We start from the raw sequence: 20,578 nt of genomic DNA on the forward strand, positions 1-20,578 counted from the left end.
AAGCGCTTTGAGCGTCTGGAAAAGCGCCGATAAATCCAATCCATTATTATTATTATTATGTCCTAAAGCTCTTTACAGTAAAGATTTGATTATTTGATTTATATCGTTTTTAATATCGTTATCGCACAAAATGAAAAAAATGATATCGCAATATGAAAATTCCCATATCGCCCAGCCCTAATGATAGTTGAACTATTTGTACTTGATAGTTGAAGCTACTTCACAGAAGAGCTCTGTTTAAGTGCTAAATGATCAAAGAAGTTTCATGAAATGAAAACAGGGAACAACCTGAATTACTTTGTTCATTTTAAGATGGGGAGAGGGGCGGACTGACTTTCATCCAAACAATGGAGCCCCCAGAAAGCTGGAAAATAAAATCCAGGTTTTCCCAAATAGAAATCGCCCAAAACAACAAATTTGAATGAATTGATCAAATCAATTCATGGTCCAGTCCTAATTAAAGCGAACAGTCTTTAACATTTGTACACTTGAGTTTTGGTTGGAACTGCAGGCTGATCACTGATGTCCAGAAGATCAAAGTTGTCATCATGCTGCTCAAAAATATAATGGAGTAAACAGCATTTTATTACCCAAATGTCATTTACAATCTGGAGTTTTAGGGTGGATTACTGCCCCCTAGCAGGCTGGAGGGCAGAACTGCAGTTTCCTCCTCAAGCTCAGTGGTTAACAATCTGTTTTAGACCACAGAACAGTTTAATATCTGATCATATTTTAAAGGACCGGCCTGAACCAGACTGGAGTCAGTGTCTGACTTTGAAGTTCTGGTAAGAAGATTATTTTCTGAAATGAAACAGGCTGGAAGTAAAACCTTTCCTATGAGGGACGAACAGATCAATGTGTGTCTATATCTATAAATGTAGCTCCTAAAATAGAAAGTTCAGAAAGAAAAAGTTATTCGGAAAATTGAATGCAGACATTTTCTAAAAATGATCAATATAGACTTCAATGATAGACTTCCCGAAAACATTAGATCTGCTGAAACACTCAGTGTATTTAAATCCAGGTTAAAGACTCACCTGTTCTCAGTTGCATTTGATTAATATGTATTCAAAAGTTTACGTCCGCACTTTTTATCTATGCTTGTTTTAAATTAAAATCTTTTTACTTTCTTTTAATTTTATTTTAATGATTTGAATGATGATGAATGACATTTTTACTATTTATTTTGATTGTTTCTTTTAATGTTTTATGTAAAGCACTTTGAATTGTCTCTGTACATGAAATGTGCTATACAAATAAACTTGCCTTGCCTTGCCTTGCCAATAATGTAATATGGCACAAAAAACGTTGATTGTCAGTCAAAGAAAATATCTCTATAGACTCACCTAGTAAAATAATATTTATATATTTTTAAATAAGGAGTCAGAAAATATGTTATATATTATGGCAAAAAAATGGTTTAAAAAATGAAGAAAAGGAAAGACAATTGTTAAGTGAGCTAAATAACCGTTGAGGAGGGTGGGATAAAGGTCATGAACGTCACGATGAAATCACAGTGAATAAAAAATGTTCTCAAACAAAAACATTTCATCTGGTTTATCATCCCTTCATATTTGGTTGAGATTGTTTGTGGTTCTGAATTTCTCTTCAAATGTGATTTATGAAGAACACAGAATTCATCGATTTGACTTCAACGTCAAAAACTGTTTATTGACAAAATTTGTTTCTCAGATAAAAATGCAAAAACAACTTTATATTTTATTTCATTTACATTCCATAACATTCAATTTGGTTCTATCAAAAATATATATTATATTTTGAACAATTGTTTATTTTCGGTAAACTTTTTATTTATAAATTTCGTTTTCTGGAAAAGAAAATGATCTTAAGCTTTTTTATAAATCGCTACAAAAATACACAATAAGAAAGCTACAAAACTATTGAATTGTCTAATGTTTTACCTGAATTTATGACTTTGTATCCATTATTCTTTAATTTTATTTCAATATCCATAGATTTTTTATTGTTACTTTTAGTGTAGTATAGTAATATATGTTTAGATGTTATATATTATTATTATTTAAAAGGTGCAAATTTGGAGTTTTTCAAATAAATTGAAAAAAAAAAAATCATCAGGGTGACGTCATCACCGTGCTTTGTCCAGTTCATTATACGGTCTATGGGTTCTGGAGATGACGAGGACCGCAGAGTTCTGGACCAGTTACAGAAGCAGTCATGGGTCCACTAGAACCTGGATCTGAATGTTGTGAAGATGAAGAAGTGAACATACCCATGTGGTGGAGCTGAAGCTGTGGTTTCCAGCAGATATCCAGCAGTCTGCGCTGACGACAGAGCTCCTGCTCGTACTGGACGATGGTTCCTTCACAGAGTCTGAAGATTTCTTCAGCAGCAGCAGCGAGTCGCTCGCTGATCAACTCTCTCAGAGACTGAAGGGAAGACATGGTTCCTGCAGCTGCAGAAGATCTTCAGCTCCAACAATAGACTGTAAAAATAATGGACAGAGCGAGCAATGAGGTCCCCCATTGGAAATGCATTACTTCCTCTCCTCGTGAAAGTAGGCCGCCGCTTTCACCGTAAATTCCTGAAACTTATATCGCCATTTGCAAACAATCTTCAGCGATTGGTCTGAGTCATAGCTGAGTCATCGAATCTACAGGAAGTACTGTCGCCAATCAGGAGTGAGTTTATTATGAGTCTCCGCCTCTTTCCACGCCACTACCACGATACCGCGGATGTAAACAGTTTCTACTTTAATAACGGTGGAGAATTGTAGAAGTCATTGTTGAAGTATTTGAGGGAGAACCATCCCAACATTTGATTCTATCAGCGGTCCTTTGGGATTTACTTACATTTATTCCTTTTTGTCCAGATAAAAGGAGCATTTGGGTGACGCCGCTGCAGAATGATTATTCTGACGGATAAAATGACTGAGAAATAACTGTCTGTTTCTCAATGTAAGTCAATGAGACTTTGGCCTTTTTGCAACCCAGTGGTACTTCCTATATGAAACACGGAAGTAGGGTGGTTTGCTAAGTCCAGTTCTTATGTACAGTCAATGGCTCCAACAAACACCGCCGTCCTCTGAACAGCAGCAGCTCCGATCATCTGCTAGTCTCACAATCACAGCCACGTTGTCTTTACGTTCAACACGAATTCACTCATTTACGACACTTTGGGAAATGCTTCGAGTACCAACACGAAACACGTCCTTACTCTTCAAAGCCCTCAAAAACGTCCGAACAAAACACCACATTGCTCTAAACACAAGCTAACGCGGCTAGCTTTCCAAAAATCTCCTACATTTATATGGATGTAATCCCATACCATGTTATCTCCCAATTTGGCATTTCAATTTTTAATCAATTTATTCATTTTTCTTTCTAAATTTTACATCCACAAGTGCAAATTATTTAAGAAAAAATCCTAAATTTTCCTTAATTCTGGTGGAGGCCAAACTATATGTGGGATCAATGCTTTTTTCAAAAAACCAAAAGGCTGTTGAAATTTGTTCTCAAAACAAAATAATTAAAAAATGTAAACTCTGCAATTTCTTTTGTCTCAATTTTATTCATTTACTGTATGACATTTCTTGTTTATTTATACCCCTGGCATTTTATTTTACTTTATTTGTGTTATTTGTATTTATCTATTTTTATTTAATAGTTTATAATGTTTGTATACACGTACATGGCTGTTTTGAACTTTTTTGTATTGAAATTGATGTTTGTAATAAAGTTATGGGGGAAAAAAGTTAACGCAGTTAGCATGCTAGTGAAGCCTCGTTCTGTTTACTTCCGGGTCATAAGAGGAACGTCATGCAGATCGAATTTAAAACTAAAACTCAGCCTCTTTAAAATGCTGCAAATGAATATTGCATAACAATTGACACTGGTATTTTAAGTTTTCATGATTTTAAGAGACCGAGTTTTAGTTTTTGAATTATTATTGTGTGACTTTCCTTTATGACCCGGAAGTAAGCAGCACGAGGCCGCGCTAGCAGGGTAGCTGTGTTAGCTTATGCTGAGAGGACGGCGGTGTTTTGTTTGGACGTTCGTGAGGTTTCTACAGAGATGTAGCGATACGTGGTTCGGTTCCGAACAATCCTCTTTAGCTAAAGTGTCGTAAATGAGTGAATTCGTGTTGAACGTAAAGACAACGTGGCTGTGATTGTGAGACTAGCAGATGATCGGAGCTGCTGCTGTTCAGAGGACTTTGGTGTTTGTTGGAGCTGAAGATCTTCTGCAGCTGCAGGAACCATGTCTTCATTTGCTCAGAAAGAGTCTGTCAGAGAACAACTTTCTGCTGTTGAAGAAACCTTCAGACTCGGTGAAGGAACCATCGTCCAGAACGAGCAGGAGCTCTGTCGTCAGCGCAGACTGCTGGATATCTGCTGGAAACCACAGCTTCAGCTCCACCAGATAGGTATGATCACTTCTTCATCATCTTCACAACATTCGGATCCAGGTTCTAGTGGACCCATGACTGCTTCTGTTCCACCATGTTGAAGCAGGAACGAGTTGTTCTGCAGTCGTTCTTGTTTCAGCTTCGCTCCATCTTTGTTGCTCCAATTGACGTAAAGTTGCGTACGCAATGTAGGTCGCCATATTGGAATGGTATAGATGTCTGTTTACTGCTGTGTTTCAATAGACCACCAACGTGTATTATATCAAATACTAATTTAACATTTTCACCTTAGCAATTGTGTAATCACCAACTATAATGTGAACTCTATTACAATAAATACAAAAACATTTCCAATGTATCTGAAATGTTATTTGAATAAGAAACAGCAGGTAGCCTTTTTAACATATTCTAGCAATAATACAAAAATGTGCTTTCATAACAGTATTTTACAAGGAAAACTTTTGAGATAGTTTTGTAACTAAGTTTTTTAGAAAAAATATAGTACTTTACTGCATGTGTGGTTTGTCATACCTCCAGCTAGGGCTGGGCGATATATCGATACTACTGAATAACTAGAAAATTGCATTTCCTGTGGAAATACGTTTGATTGCATTTTTGCAGAAGGTGGTTTCTTTAATTGCTTCATTGCATAACTTTTAGCAGAAGATGCTAAAGTTTACCATAAGTTGCTGAAGAAATTGCAGAAATCAGCAATGTTGTCAATAAATGGTAAAATCTTTTTGGTTTGCAGAAGAGGTAATTGCAGGGGGGGGGGCAATTTGCAGAAGTAATTACAGAAATAAGTAATATTATCAATGAATGGAAGGAATATGTTGGATTGTGAAAGTCTATTTTTTGCAGAAAAATCACTATTTGCAGAGGGAATTGTTGAAAAAAGCAATACTGGAAGTATATACATTGTACAAAAATAGAAATTGAAAAACACAAATATACTGAAAAATCCAGGTTAGTTGAAAACCATAAGCCTTGAGACTTACAAGAAGAGAGACTTGTAACGTTGCAGTGGTAAAAAAACCCTGAAAAATGCCTAAAACTGTGTAAATTTATACAAAGTTAACAAAAAGTATCAAAAAGAGACAATTGCAGAATTATTTAAAGACAGCAGAACACTCCACAAAAGCAGAACGAGTACATGTTTGAATTTTTTTAATACCACAACCAAGCCAGAAATTACTGAAAATACCAAATAATATAAAAAAATTGCTAACACATAGCTAAAATATTAGCATAATTCAAAATTAGCCTAAAAAACATCAGTGGATGCTAAATTAGCCATAAATGCTATCATGTTCATAAAATATTATCTAAACTCCAAAATACACTGAAAACCCACAGTAAAAGCTAAAATAGCCAAAAATGCTAGCATGTAGCTAAAATATTAGCTTAATTCAAAATTAGCCTAAAAAACATCAATAGATGCTAAATTTGACACAAAAGCTAGCATGTTTCTAAAATATTAGCTAAACTCCAGAAGTACCCTGAAAATCCCCAGTAAAAGCTAGTTTTCAGTCTTGTTTTGAGATGTAGACATGAGTTTGTGTTCTTCTGTTTAGTAAAATGTTTTTGTATTCTAAGGTTTTGGCATGGAGCTTCACAGTAGTTTGATATGTTTCTTATGAAGTAGAAATCATTGATTTGTTGGTTATATTTTATTCATGTATTTACATTTTTTTTTTAATGAGATGATCTTATAATAGTCAAATAAATACGTTTTATAACTTTAAAAATTCATGCTGCAACATTAAGTAATTGCTTACATTTAAATGCAAATTTCTTTGCTACAGAACGCACCGACGTGAAGAAATCGGATCTCCTTTGCAGCACAGCCAAAACAGAACCCACTCACGACAGACTGCTCTGTTTTCCTCCACTTGGAGGGTTGAACCTTAAATATTTCAGGCACCCCTATCCCTAAAATGCACCTACAAATGGACGGGTAGAAAGAAGGGAAGGATTTAGATTGCACCAAATATATATATATTTTTAATCAAACTTGTCCTGTCCAACAGCTGAGCAAACAGATACAGGCTGAGAGCCTCTAGTGTTGGACAGATTTTATTGTCACAACTGGAGTTTGTTAAGTATAAAACCCTGTTGTATTTTATACTACACTTTATTTAGAGGGGGAGGGGAGAAAAAAAGAAGATGGCAACAGAGGGAAGCAACATCATAAAACAACAAGATCTAAATAGTAAACCAGAATGGGCGGGGCCTGTCTACTCACACACACACCTGTTGGGTAAAATAGTCTCCACATTTAAACTAGTCAAAATGTACACAATACAACTGCAGCTCACACACTTAATCATACGAATCGACACACATAAAGCCTTTCATTCAGTCACACAAATTATTAGTGCAAAGGTGAGCTGACACTTGTGCTTTGGTGAGTGTTTATGTTTTGCTGATGTGGATGATAATGGAATATGCAAAGGGGGAGCGCCCAGCTGCCCCCCCCGCCGAGGCAGCAGCAGCAATGGCCCAGAACCCGCACCGTTCACCAACGGGACCGAGGCGGCCGGACCAGCTGTGCCCCCCACCAATTGTCTCAGTAGATGCCGCAACACGCCAGACCGTTGGCGCCCCGTACCTAATGGGACCTCTGCTCCCCACGGAAACCGCGCACCCCATACCACCTACGCCCAGGCCCAGGAGGCCACACGGCTCCCCCACCCACCCCCATCCAGACACCAGACCAGACCCTCCAACCAGTGGCGCTCCCCCAAACCCCAGCCAGGTGCCAGGAGGCCCAGACAGCCCCGGCAGACAATAAAGGCGCGGCGAAAGCCCCGTCCCCTAAGTCATGGAATCAGCTATGGGAGACCAGAGAGACTGAATTCTTTCCAAGTTCTTGAACTTTTAGCTGATGTTTTTTCCAAACTGATATGATCAAAGACCAGATTCCTGTACTGATTAACGTTTATGTTTTTCTTGTTTTTCCAATTTAACAAAATAGTTTTTTTTGCTATACAAAGAGTTATGAAGATTACAGATACTAATCCTCCTTCTATATCGATGGCACTCATGTCACCAAGCACACAAAGTGACGGTGAAGCAGTGATAGAAACATTAAGCCAGACTGATAGATCAGCACAAACCTGTTGCCAGAGAGCCTGGACAGGTGTGCAGAACCACAGTGCATGCATGTAACTGTCAGGTAAGTTACTATCGCAGTGCTCACATATGTCTGAGCTTCTGAGACCCATCTTGAACATCCTCTGACCAGTATAATAAATTCTATGGAGAGTTTTGAATTGGATTAGTTGTAAGTTTGGGCTTTTAGTCAGTTTAAAGGTGTTCAGACACATTTCTGTCCAGAAGCTTTGATCTGTGCTGCTAATCAGGTCTGCATCCCATTTTGTTATTAGAATTAAAATGTTATTATCTAGGTTGCATAAGAGTTTGTATATTTTGGAGAAATTTTAAGTCATTATTATTGAGAGAGTTGTCATTGGTGCAGATTTCAATGGACACGTTGGTGCAGTAAACCGAGGTGATGAGGAGGTGATGGGCAGGTTTGGTATCCAGGAGAAGAATGTAGAAGGACAGATGGTGGTAGATTTAGCAAAAAAGATGTGTTATAAATCTATCAATAATTAATAGTGTTACACACCCTGCTTGCCCAGCTGGGAAGTGTAACATGTTTTTTTTTTACCGTATTTTCCCGACCATAGAGCGCACTGGGTTATAGGGCGCAGTTTCACTTACTGGTACGTTTTCTGTATTTAATAAACACACAAGGCGCTCTTGACCATAGGGCGCCGGCATGGTAAAACTAGGGCTGGTCACCAAAGTTTGATTCCACGCAGAAAAACTAAGGATTTACGCAGCTCTACCGAAACCGAAAGCAGCTGCTGCAAACAGTGCAGCAGTTCATTGAAGGTCTATTGGTCTTTGGACATGTCAATCATTTCTACTTTCTTCAGTACTATGAAGTTTTAGCCAATCCCTTTACTTTTCCTGCCATAGTGGGCGGGCTCATATAAATCAGCTATAGAAGCGAGCACTAGAGCGCGTGCCGCGTAGCTCTTGAAAGTCTGACTTCATTTCACAGCAGATCAGAGTTTGACAGGTGCTGCATCGCATCAGCCAATCAGGAACTCAGCTTTTGACACGGGCTGTTTTCAGTGACCCGATCAGAAATAAATAAATACGAATCCATTACGACTGTCTTTGTCCTGTTACAGCGCGGCGGTTCTGTCTGCAGACAGACAGACATCCTCCCTTCAGCGGCGTCTTGTCGCTCCACACGCCGGGGGAGAGACAGGTGCTGCAGGAGGCGGGGAGGGCGGGTAACCTGCTTGGCTCTCTTGAACTGAGATGCTTTGTTTATTTTTGTCGAGACAATGATTGTGCTTATGAGTGTTTATGCTAGCGGTACACACGTGGAGCACGTGACTAACGTGTCGATTATCAAAGAAAAGTTCAGGAAATTTGAATAAAAGTTCACAAGTTGCCTCAATAATAACAAATTATCTGACATAAAATGTAAAACTAATTAAAACAAATTTGAATTTGAACAAATATTTTTTTCGATTAGTAGACTAATCGGTTAGTCCGGCGACTGGACGTAAAACACACATCTTAACCATAATTGACTTTAAACTTGAGTGTTTAAGCTATATTCTAACTAAAATAAAGACAATTGTTTATTAATCTTTTAATGAATCATCCAGCTTTTCTCCTTAATTTGTTTCTGGCATTAAAACAAGACTTCAATCAAATGAGGTAATCTGAATCAACAACAGAAAACTAAATAAAAGCCTGCAAGTATTTTTTTAAAGCTTTAATATGTATATTTAATAGAGCTGTCAGTCGCATTGTCCTGAGTTACCTCACGATTAATCGCAAATTAATATGTGCCCTTTTTAAGGAAAAAAATGTGGAATTTAACAGTTTAACAATTTAACAGTTCTACATTAATTATGAAAACAAGAATGGCAAAATTAATAGTTTTCATCAGAAATATTCTATTTTGTAACATTGTATTGAGATAAACTTTCTTAACAATAAAAGGCTGTAACATAAAATGCCTAACAAAAGCCCAAGTCCAAGTGAAGGGCATTTTAAATTCAAAACTTCAATCAAAGTTCAGTAAAATAAAATCAAAAACATCAAAAATAACATTTCCATAACACTTTCATGTTCATTTTTTGTCAGGACCAAATCTTTTCCTCCTCTGCTGAACTACAGTAATAAATGAAATAGAGATTTATCATTTCCAATTAACTGTTACTGCCGCCGCGTTCTCTGGCTGCAGCTCGATGCACCGACGTGTCCAGAGGAGCTCATCATGAATATGCCGGCAGACAGACCGCTATGCTGGGGCTGGATCACGCTTAAACCTCCAGAACATTTAAAACGTCCCCCGGTGAGCTTGCTGTTCGGAACATCGGGGGTCCGCAGCTCTCGGGACATGGCGCCGGACGCGAGCCGGTACCACCAGACGTGGTACTGGACGTGAACCGGAGCCGGGTTTGGGTGCAGGAGCTCTCCAGGGCCTAGCGCCGGGCCGGTTCTAGCTAGCAGCTCGGTGTTTGGAGACCCGCCCGTGATCTAGTGAGAGCAGCCGGTGAGTAAGGGGGGACGTGCAGTATGGAAAGGCACGTATGAGAAAAATCCGTGATTAATGCGTCAAAAAAATTGTCGGCGTCAAGCAGATGTCAGATTAATGCGTTTTTAACGGGACAAATCTGACAGCCCTAATATTTAATAAAACGTGTAAAGTATTTCAAAAGCTTTTAGCAGATATAAACACACTCAAAATATTTGCTCACCGAGGCCCATTCATTAAAGCAAAACACTAATAACATCTTTGAACTGAAGATATTCCTATACATAAAAAACCTCAGGATGCCCAGATAAACAAAGAGCTTTAAGACATTACATCTTTAAAAAAGTGGGGAAAAATCTGCCGCAGCAGAGCTAGCTGTGTTAGCGCCGATGTTAGCTTAGACGAAACTCTCTGTTCAACGTGATCAAACTCAGTCACACTCATCTTCATCTTCATGCACCGCCATAGTGATCTCATGGAACACAAGTTCTGCCTTAAAGAAATCACATTGGACAATTTTCCTATTTTATTTTTCTTATGTTTCCCCACATTTTCGAGTTCCGTTAGCGTGTTGTTGTATTGTTGTTGATACTCCAGCCTACCCTGTAACATCACTGCTAACCGGCTTAGCACCACTGCGCATGTGTGAAGAGAACGGCAGACCCGGAATTAGAAAGCGTGCACCGTTGTTTTGAGATCAAAACAAGGAAAAAACGAACAAAAAAACGACGCTTCGACGACCAAAATAGTTGTCGAATAGTTGACGCTGCGGGAGGCGAGCAGTTCAGAGCAGACACGCCCCCACATGTCAGCACTTTCTAGCTGAGCAGAACGCCTGGAATCCAGCTGGATCAAACTTCTCCAAAATATATATATATATATATATATATGTATATATATATCTCTATGTATTAGGGGTGCGCAAAAATATTGATATTGCGAAATATCGCCATGTTTAGTCCTGCGATTGATTCTCGATGCGTTCCCACCAAGTATTGATATTATATTTTCATTTAAAGAGACTGTTCTGTGAAGCGTCTGAGTCGCGTGACGGAACTGTTGAGCAACAGTCACGCTGCATCGGACTTGTTTTAGGGACCCACACCATTCAGGAAAAGCACCGGTGAGATACAGGCTCGGTAGCGCCTGTAAAACATGCCTACCTGTGTTTGTAATCCATCTGCAGAAGTGGCAGCCAGTAAGAAGTGGTTTTATCTGAGCGCTAGAATGACCACAATCGCTTATTTTCTGTTTGATCGGTGCACTTGGGGAACTAGTGATGGGAATTCCGGCTCCTTTAAGGGAGCCGGCTTTTTCGGATCGGCTCCCCAAAAAGAGCCGGCTCTTTCGGCTCCCAAACGGCTCTTTAGGTTGTTTTGTTGCTTTAAGTAATTTATTATCAACAATTATATAAAATTATGCACAAAATGAATTACTAATAAAAAAGTGTTTTTTTTTGTAAATATGATTTTATTTCACTCATATAAACAGAAAAAAGAATAAAAATTATAATAAAATACAAAAATCAACTATTCACTATTTAACAGAGCTGTTCTATCAGATTTTTAACCATCTTTTTGTAAACAAATTCAACTTGAAAACAATATTAAACACTGCAAATCACAACACAAAAATATGGATTAAAAAGTGCTTTTGTTTCATCTGTAACAGTGAAATACTCCCATATTTTGCTGCGTTTTCTTGTGTCACTCATTGTTTTACCTTAATGTTATGCTGTTTGTCTTGTGGCCACTGACTCTCTTTTTCTCTTTCCTTCCGTGCGCCCCGAGTGTAACCCTCTCCTCTGCGCAGCGCGAACACACGGCACGAACACATATTGACCAATCACGTGCGGCATGCGGAGAAAAAAAGGGAGTGAGAGAGAAAAGACACGGCTCCCGACTTCCGGCTCCCAGCGAGGAGCCGGCTCACGTCGTTCACTTCGAAGAGCCGGTTCAAAGAGCCGGTTCAAAGAGCCGTTTCGTTCGCGACCGACCCATCACTAGTGGGAACGAGGCGCGTGCTTCGCAGTTGTTTGTGTGTACTTCAGGTAACGTTGGAATTTTCGTTTTCATGCACTTTGATGTTTAACCTGCTGGTGTAATGTGTAACTTTGGTAAATTTGTGGTGTGAAGTTTTTAAATTATTACAGTTACTTTTTGCTAATGTTAATTTTAAGTAATTCTTAAATTAAAAAAAAAAAGGATTTACTGTATACATTTAAATAAAAAAGTAATTAACATAAAGTAAATTAATTCATTGTGAAATTAGGGAGGTTGCTAGTTAATTGAAACACTTAAAATTAAATAAATTATTATAGATTAAAGTTGTTTATTTCTATCATTATATAATTTGAATTTGTAAATATTTATTCCGTTATTATGTGTTTTACGGTTTTTACCTATTAACTGCTGACTGACCAAATGGAAAATAAACAAAGATTGGAATAATAATCTCAAGTGGCAATCTAAGTAAATCAAGCTTCAATTTGTTGCCACTTGAATTATTTAATTTTTGTTCTGTTGCTTACAACAATTTGTTTTACAAAATAAGACACAAGTTGTTTATTATGATTATATTTAAACTAAAATAAATAGGGATATATTTTCCCAAAATGTGTTCTTCTATATAATTTTATTTATTAGGGAGGATTTTCACCAATTATCGTACTTTCACGATATTATCAATATTGATATCGTCAGGCATGATTTGTTGTTTGTTGACAGACAGGCCCACAGTGTGTGACACATGACCCTCCAGGATTTCGCTATGTTGCGATTGCAACTATTAACCCAAATTCAAGCAAACCCCACAATTTGTTGTGCACCTTGCAACTTTTTATATTCACCACAACTTTGACCAATGTACCGAGACAACAGTCATGGATGATGATGCTACTTGATGACCGTTTCCTTTCTGACTTTTTACCGGTAGACGTGCTCTTTTTTTAATCATTGTTCTGTAGTCTTCTTTAGCTCTTTTAAGGTATACAAATCTGAGGTTGTGATGAGACCCCACCACCACTTTGCGTATCAACTTGATTTGTTCTGTGATACACTTTTCAGGATTTTTTCTGGCTTAAAATAAGGTAGTGGTGTCTAATCGCGGCCTCAGACTCGTGTACCTTAGCTTTTGCTCCCCCGAGCAAATGTATTACAAATTGACAATTTGGCAGGTATATTTACATAAAGAAAAAAGGACAAATTAGTGTAGCACCCGTATAGCCAGTCTGTTGGTTAATGAGAATGGTGGGTGCTTGGGTTCAAGTTTTGGAAGGTGGACACCAAATAAGGTGCACCTTTTTTCTCTCAATATTTTCCTGTCCAAAATTTAAAGAAAGAGACCCAGAGAAAGGTAAACGTTTAGCCAAATAAAATTAAAGGCGTTGTTTAATAAATTATAATTTGGCAAATAATATAAAATAATTCCCCAACAGAAAATTTAAACACTCCAAACACTTAAGTAAAAATATCAGAAAATAAATAGAACAAGTTATACTGAAATGTACACAAAATATTTAACCAGAGATTAACACTCTTTAGCTTTAAAGAAAGGCAATATATATATATCAAAATTATGTAACCTTGAACCTTTACAATAGTTTCAGTCCTTTTCTCGTTTACGCGCGCGCTCACACTCTCTCACACACACAGTCCAGTTTACTCACGGTACCGACTCAATAAAAAGAAAAACAAACGTTGCAGGCCTGTTGTTTCTTTTTCGGAAGAAAAAAAAAGCGTTGCAATAATCCAACGAACTCCAGTGGGACGAGAAAAGACAACGGGCTCCGCGTAGATGCGACCCAGCGTGGTACACCGTAGCTCCGCTGCTTCCCTCCTGACTCCCGCTCTGGCTCTCCAATACGGAAAACGGGTATCCAGCTTCCAAGCTCACCCGCCGTTCTTCACTCCCAAATCAGCCTTTAGTCTGAACTTCCCGTTCAGACTTTACCGCTATCTGGTGGGTTGCCTTGCTCCAAAAAGATCCGAGCCTCCGTTTCTCCAACCGGTCCACGTGGAAAACAATCTGTCCGCTCTCGAACTTTCTCCGTCTCAACCGAACTTTTTTTTTTCATTAGTCCCGCCCTCTCACTTCTCAGGAACCAATCACAATCGCCTACTTAGAGGGACGTACAAATGAACCAATGACATAATTAAAGAAGGAAATAAACCCAAAAAAAGTAATCTCTTTTCTCTCTCTCTGCTTGTATTATTTAACAAAATAATATAACACTCCATCATTATTATTTAAACAAAATTATGATCTTTTCTATGAAATCCCCAAAATCAGCTTTATTTATTTAAGTAAAAATACCACCGGGCTACATTAGTATTATTTCATTTCATGTGTATTTATTAGCTTGCTTAAGAAGCTGCCCTGTGGCAGAGCATTGCCACTTGTCAATGTTTCATCTTGTAAAACCTTTTATTATTATTATTTTTCAGACCAGTAAAGTGGATGAAAAAACAAGAGGATAAAAGCTACATTTTGGTCATGTGCGTGTAGCACTTTGTGACTAAGAACTTTGGTTAGGATCTGCTTAGTTTTGGAGCTAGATTGGGCTGAGGCCTCTTCAGAAGACCCACTAGAACGTCTGCTGGAGCTGAGGGTGGTAATTACAAACACAGGATTGCTGGTACCAATAGGTTTATATAATGAAGACAAAACAAACAGAAAATTGGAGTCCGGATTGGAGTTCATCAGATGATATGATGTGTGATCGACAGGGTGTTGGAAATAGTGCAGAGTTACTTTGCTTCAGTCAATTGCAAGTGCAGGATTGATCAGTGTGCAGGGCTTGTTTAGGCATGCATCGCTCAGTATTTCACCATTTTTTATGCTCCTCCCCGTGTCTGTGCTCCTCTCCGGGCACCTGTTCTGCATCGCAACATACCATAACTCAAAGCAACTCAGAAAATACAATGTGCACATTAATAACAACAAAACAGAAGCTTTAGGTGATGCTAACCCTAGCCCGCTAGCATTAGCGTCACCCGGTAACTCACTAGTTTCTGGTAAGATCGGTGGGATCAAACTCCACGAGTTACCTTTCAGCTCTAACAGATTCTACAAAAACAATTGATGCATCAACAAGTAAGACAAAACAAAAAGTGCATTCAAATTATTCAAAACCTGTCGGCTGTAGGCTCCGGCATCCACCAACTTGCGTATTTCCGCTGGAAGCCAGGCCAACCTATATATACAAAGTCACATGGTCCGCTGGACTGCATGATAGGACCACATGACCAAAGCAATCGGATGGAGGGAATGCTGACGTATGTTACATGCGCTCACGGGAATTCTGGTTCTACGCGGGAGTGAAAAAGGACTTTTGACAATTGGGGGCGGAGACAGGGGGCTGCACATGCGCACACGGTCACTATGATTCTGCTAGCGCGCACGCTTCACTTGTGCCCGAGGGAGTAGCTCACAAATGCAGAAGTAGACAGTCTCGAACACAAGGACTTTTTCTGCTCACGGAGTAGTACAGACGAGCGCTCATGGGTGTCTGAATTATCCACAAGGAATGTTTGATACGTGCGTGGAGATGTCTTATTTCTGCATGGAGTTTTGACTAATAAATAATGCGCTAATTTGGACACAGCGCCACTTGCCCTTACTTGTGGGTTTGTGTAACTGCAGTTACAAACGACTGAAAGATCGCGCCTTGAGAGCACTTTTGCATGTGTTTGATTTAGCAGCAGGAGCAGATGGCGCTTGTAAATTAGGTGGTGGCAGCCACCACCAAATTCTCTATACAGGAAAACCCTGTTGGTCGCTTGAAATGTTGTTCATGACTGAGTAAAATGATGATCACATCCATTTTCAGAACTGTTTATTATTACGTTTAAAGCACATGTTCCTATTCAAGTACACTTTGTTTTATTGTGACTTTTAAGTCTGCCACGATTAGTCGACTAATCAACGAATAATCGACTATTAATATAGTGGACGACTAATTTCATATTCGATTAGTCATTACTTTATATTATATGTAGTCAGAGTGTAATAAAGTTGAAACTTTTAATGGCATTCTGCTATTTTTTTGGAGTATTTTGGAGTTTAGCTAATATTTCAGCACATGCTAGCTATTTTGGCTAATTTATGATTTCTTTTAAGATTTTAGGCTATTTTGGAGTTTAGCTTACATTTCAGCTGGATGCTAGCAGTTTTTGCTAACTTAGGCTTTTTTCAGTTTTTTAATCTAATGTTGCATTTAAATAATATTTTAGCTTCCTGCCAGCTTTAGCTTTAGTGATTTCAGCCATCTATTTTAGCATCTTCAGCTATCAGCACTAGCATCTTCAGCGGCCAAATTCAGCTTACAGAGTTTCCAGTAGCATTATCACAGGTAATGTTATATATAGGGCTGTCAGATTTGTCGCGTTAAAAACGCATTAATCTGACGTGTGCTTGACGCCGACAATTTTTTTGACGCATTAATCGCAGACTTTCTCATACGTGCCTTTCCACACCGCGCGCGCGGGCGTCCCGCCCTCCAACTCACTGGCTGCTCTCACACTAGATCACGGGCGGGTCTCCAAACACCGAGCTGCGAGCTAAACTGGCAGGCGCCATTTAATGTATAAAGGGTCTCTTTCTTTGTCTTTGTCCTTGCAGTCCTTCCCAAGCATTATATGAGTGAAGAGGACAATCTTTACAACCAGCAGAAGAATTTAAGGGTGGAACAGGAGGAACCAGAACCTCTACAGATTAAAGAGGAACAGGAGGAACCAGAACCTCTACAGATTAAAGAGGAGCAGAAGGAACCAGAACCTCTACAGATTAAAGAGGAACAGGAGGAACTAGAACCTCTACAGATTAAAGAGGAACCAAAGGAACCAGAACCTCTACAGATTAAAGAGGATCAGGAGGAACATGGACCTACACAGATTGAAAAAGAGCTAGAGGAGCCAGAGTTTACACAGATTAAAGCGAAACAAAAGGAACCAAAACCTATGTGGATCAAAGATGAGCAGGAGGAACAAGAACCTACACAGAATAAAAAGGAAAAACAGGAAAAACCACAACATTCCAGAAATCACAAGAGAACTTACCTGGGAGAGAAGTCTTTTTCTTGTAAAGAATGTGATAAAAGTTTTAATCGTGCATTTAATCTCATAAGACACATGAAAACTCATGCAAGAGAAAAGTCTTTTATATGTAAAGCATGTCACAGTAGTTTTAGTCAAATATCTCATCTCAAAACACACATGACAGTTCATACAGGACAGAAGCCTTTTACATGCAAAGAATGTGAGAAAAGTTTTAGTCATGAATCTCATCTCAAAAGACACACGAGAACTCACACAGGAGAGAAGCCCTTTTCTTGTAAAGAATGTGACAAAAGTTTTTATCGTGTATCTCATCTCAAAAGACACACGAGAACTCACACAGGAGAGAAGCCCTTTTCTTGTAAAGAATGTGTCAACAGTTTTCGTCATGAATCTACTCTCAAAAGACACATGCGAACTCATACAGGAGAGAAGCCATTTTTATGTAATGCATGTGACAGAAGTTTTAGTCGAATATCTGTTCTCAAATCACACATGACAGTTCATACAGGAGAGAAGCCTTTTACATGTAAAGAATGTGACAAAAGTTATGGTCAAAAATCTCATCTCAAAATGCATATGAAAACACATACAGGAGAGAAACCTTTTTCTTGTAAAGAATGTGACAAAAGTTTTGATCGTGTATCTCATCTCAAAAGACACACGAGAACTCACACAGGAGAGAAGCCTTTTTCTTGTGAAGAATGTGACAAAAGTTTTATTTGTGTATCTCATCTCAGATCACACTTGAGAACGCACACAGGAGAGAAGCCTTTTTCATGTAAAGAATGTGAGAAAAGTTTTAGTCGTGGACAACATCTCAGAAGACACATGCAAACTCATACAGAAGGGAAGCCTTTTTTGTGTAAAGCTGGGGTGTCAAACTCAATTGCTCAGGGGGCCAAAATCCAAAACATACCTTAGGTCACAAGCTCAACAGAATAAAAATGTATTGAACACACTAAAACTACATTCTTAAGACTTTAAAAACTTTGCTTTTTAATATAATTATGAACTAAATATATAGCATTAACTGTGATAATTCTAGTGCTCATGCTGTACGCTGAATATGGCCGCTAAAATGCTATTACTGATAGCTGAAGACTCTGACATTAATATCTGAAAATGCTGAAACGAATTGCTGAAATTGCTGAAGCTGATGACCAGCTAAAATGTAGGCTAAATGTCTAATTAACCTAAAAACATATATATATATATATATATATATATATATATATATATATATATATATTGAGGTTGCGCAAAACAGCTAGCATGCTGCTGAAAAATAGCTAATCTCCAAAACAGCCTAAAAAACTGTAGAAAACCTTAAATAAGCCAAAACAGCAACGTGTAAAAATTATAAACTCCAAACCAGCTTAAATACATTTTTTAAGGGCCTAATTAGTCAAAACAGTGTTAAAACGTGTAAATATTAGCTAAAGTCCAAAACAGCCACAAAAAAAGCCTAAATTAGCCAAAATAGCCAGCATGTAGATGGAGTATTAGCTAAATTCCAGAGTGGCCTAAACAATCTTAGTAATTTCCATATTGGTCCAAAAAGCTAATAGAATGCCAATTTTTAAAACTTTAAAACTGCAAATTTTTAACATAATTATAAAAAAATATATATAGGCAGGACTATTATTCCAGAATAAATCAACTTAAATCTAAATAACTTAATATTTTGATCTCCATAAAAATATATTTTGTCAAGATTAAAGAGGAAGGAAATAAGCGCAAGATTACTTCCGTCCAATAATAACAATAAAATAAAATGATCTGGAGGGCCGGATCTGGCCCCCTGTCCTCGACTTTGACACATTTGATGTAATGAGTGTGAAAAATGTTTTAGTCACATATATAATCTTTTTAAACACATGATAACTCATAAAGTTAGAAAAAAATCTAAAAATAGATTAGCTACAAAATATAAAGCTAAGAATTAAGTAATCAAAAAAGGGAATAAATATAATGTTTATAACTCCACAGGACCTAATCCAATCTGCCAATTAACTCCAGACACTTTCCAAGACCTCACTGAGTCTTTAAATGTCTTTAAACATCAGTTACTGTGTTTGATCAACTATCAAATTCCTCTCAACCAGCAAATTCCCTGACCTGAACCAATAAAAAATCTATGAAGTGTTTTTAAAGAGGAAGATGAGACAGCAGAGCCAACAATGAAGATGAGCTGAAGTCAGCTATCAAATCAACCTGAGCTTTCATTCCATGTACACAGAGCCACAGGCTGATGGCCTCCATACCACATTGATGCAGTCATTCAATGAAAAGGAGGAACAAGTGATTATTGAATGCAGAGAAAAGAACAGTTTTCTGAAATCTGACATGTGCTGAAAACATTCTTTATGCTTCTTCTGATTGAATATTCTCATTTTCTAAGACAATATTTTTAGGTGTTTATCATCTATAAGCCACTATGATCACATTGCTCAAAATTGAGGATTGATGCATTTATTTTTGTGATGATTCTGTAATGACGAATTTCACTTATTGAATTGATTTCCAGATATTAAAGTTTTTTATGAAATGAATGTGTTTATATGTACTTCTAAATTTAAATGTTTTGAATTATGGAAGTCAGATAATTTTTTTAAAATTGAAGATGTTGCCTTTTATATTGGTGGAAATGTATTTGTAGATTTTGGTACTTTTATTATATTGTTATGATAACCATTGTGATTGTAGTTTATGCTGAGACAATGCTAAGTCTGTCTGTTACTATGACAACACCAGAAGCATTGTAATACATGTTTATTTCTGACGAGTTTTATGTGACCTTTGAACCTTTCATTGTTATTTTAAACAAAAAATGACTACATTTTATATTAAATGTATATTGTTGAGTCATGTGAGCAAATAACCATTTTGTGAAGAAAATATTTTCTTTAAATTGTAGTAAGGAAGAGATGGATCATAAAAGACTGATATTTCTGTGTTGTTGTGATTCCTGTTTTGTACCAGAGATTAGAAGTGTTTCTCTGTTCTTTTTAGTTCTCAGTGTTCTGTCTCAATCTTTCCTGTGAAGAATAAAGTGGACGTGAACATCAGTCAGAAGTGTGGAGTCTTTCCCACAGTGTGGCTTTCTGCTGTGTGTTGGTTCTCTGCAGGTTCCAAAGCTGGACTCCTCAAGTCCAGTTCTGACTGCTGAGCTCATCTGAGTCCACATTTCTACATCAACTACTGTCACCAATCAGAAGTGAGTATGTTGGAAGGCCACACCCCTTCCAGTGAAGGAGAATCTTTCAATCAAACATTTTGAACGTACGAGGTGGGGGCCAGCGGGGCCAAATGCTTTTATTGAGGCGTCTGATTGGTCTGTTTATAACCTGAGTTACTTGAACTACAGCAAAAATATAATGAATAAAAAGGTTTAACAAGAAGATGTTAATAAAAATGTATCAGAGCCAGAATGGTTCTTCTGACCAATAGAATGACTGAATAAAACTGCCCCTTCCCCCGAGAGGGGGAACGGGCGTGGCTTGATAAGCATCTTTGATGTTAACTTAGAGGAGATCAATAGTCCTGTCCCACTCGTGGT

General features: G+C 37.9%; 1 protein-coding gene across 1 annotated transcript; it reads left to right on the plus strand.

Annotated features, from left to right (window-relative positions):
* Positions 1 to 3,971: 3,971 nt before the first annotated feature.
* On the plus strand, positions 3,972 to 18,226 carry LOC112137434 (zinc finger protein OZF-like). The gene is made up of 2 exons (XM_024259768.2): positions 3,972 to 4,404; positions 16,583 to 18,226. The coding sequence occupies exons 1-2, from the start codon at positions 4,239 to 4,241 to the stop codon at positions 17,938 to 17,940; spliced, it is 1,524 nt and encodes a 507-aa protein (XP_024115536.1). The 5' UTR covers positions 3,972 to 4,238; the 3' UTR covers positions 17,941 to 18,226.
* The last annotated feature ends 2,352 nt before the right edge of the window (positions 18,227 to 20,578 follow it).

The sequence above is a fragment of the Oryzias melastigma genome, linkage group LG24 (assembly GCF_002922805.2).
Source record: "Oryzias melastigma strain HK-1 linkage group LG24, ASM292280v2, whole genome shotgun sequence".
In the NCBI taxonomy this organism is placed as follows: Eukaryota; Metazoa; Chordata; class Actinopteri; order Beloniformes; family Adrianichthyidae; genus Oryzias; species Oryzias melastigma.

Bases quoted from the DNA above. Each gene is read 5' to 3' on its own strand.
- LOC112137434 (XM_024259768.2), top strand. From the start codon at position 4,239: ATGTCTTCATTTGCTCAGAAAGAGTCTGTCAGAGAACAACTTTCTGCT. The intron at 4,405-16,582 runs GTATGATCACTT...TTGTCCTTGCAG, and splicing joins GCTTCAGCTCCACCAGATAG to TCCTTCCCAAGCATTATATG.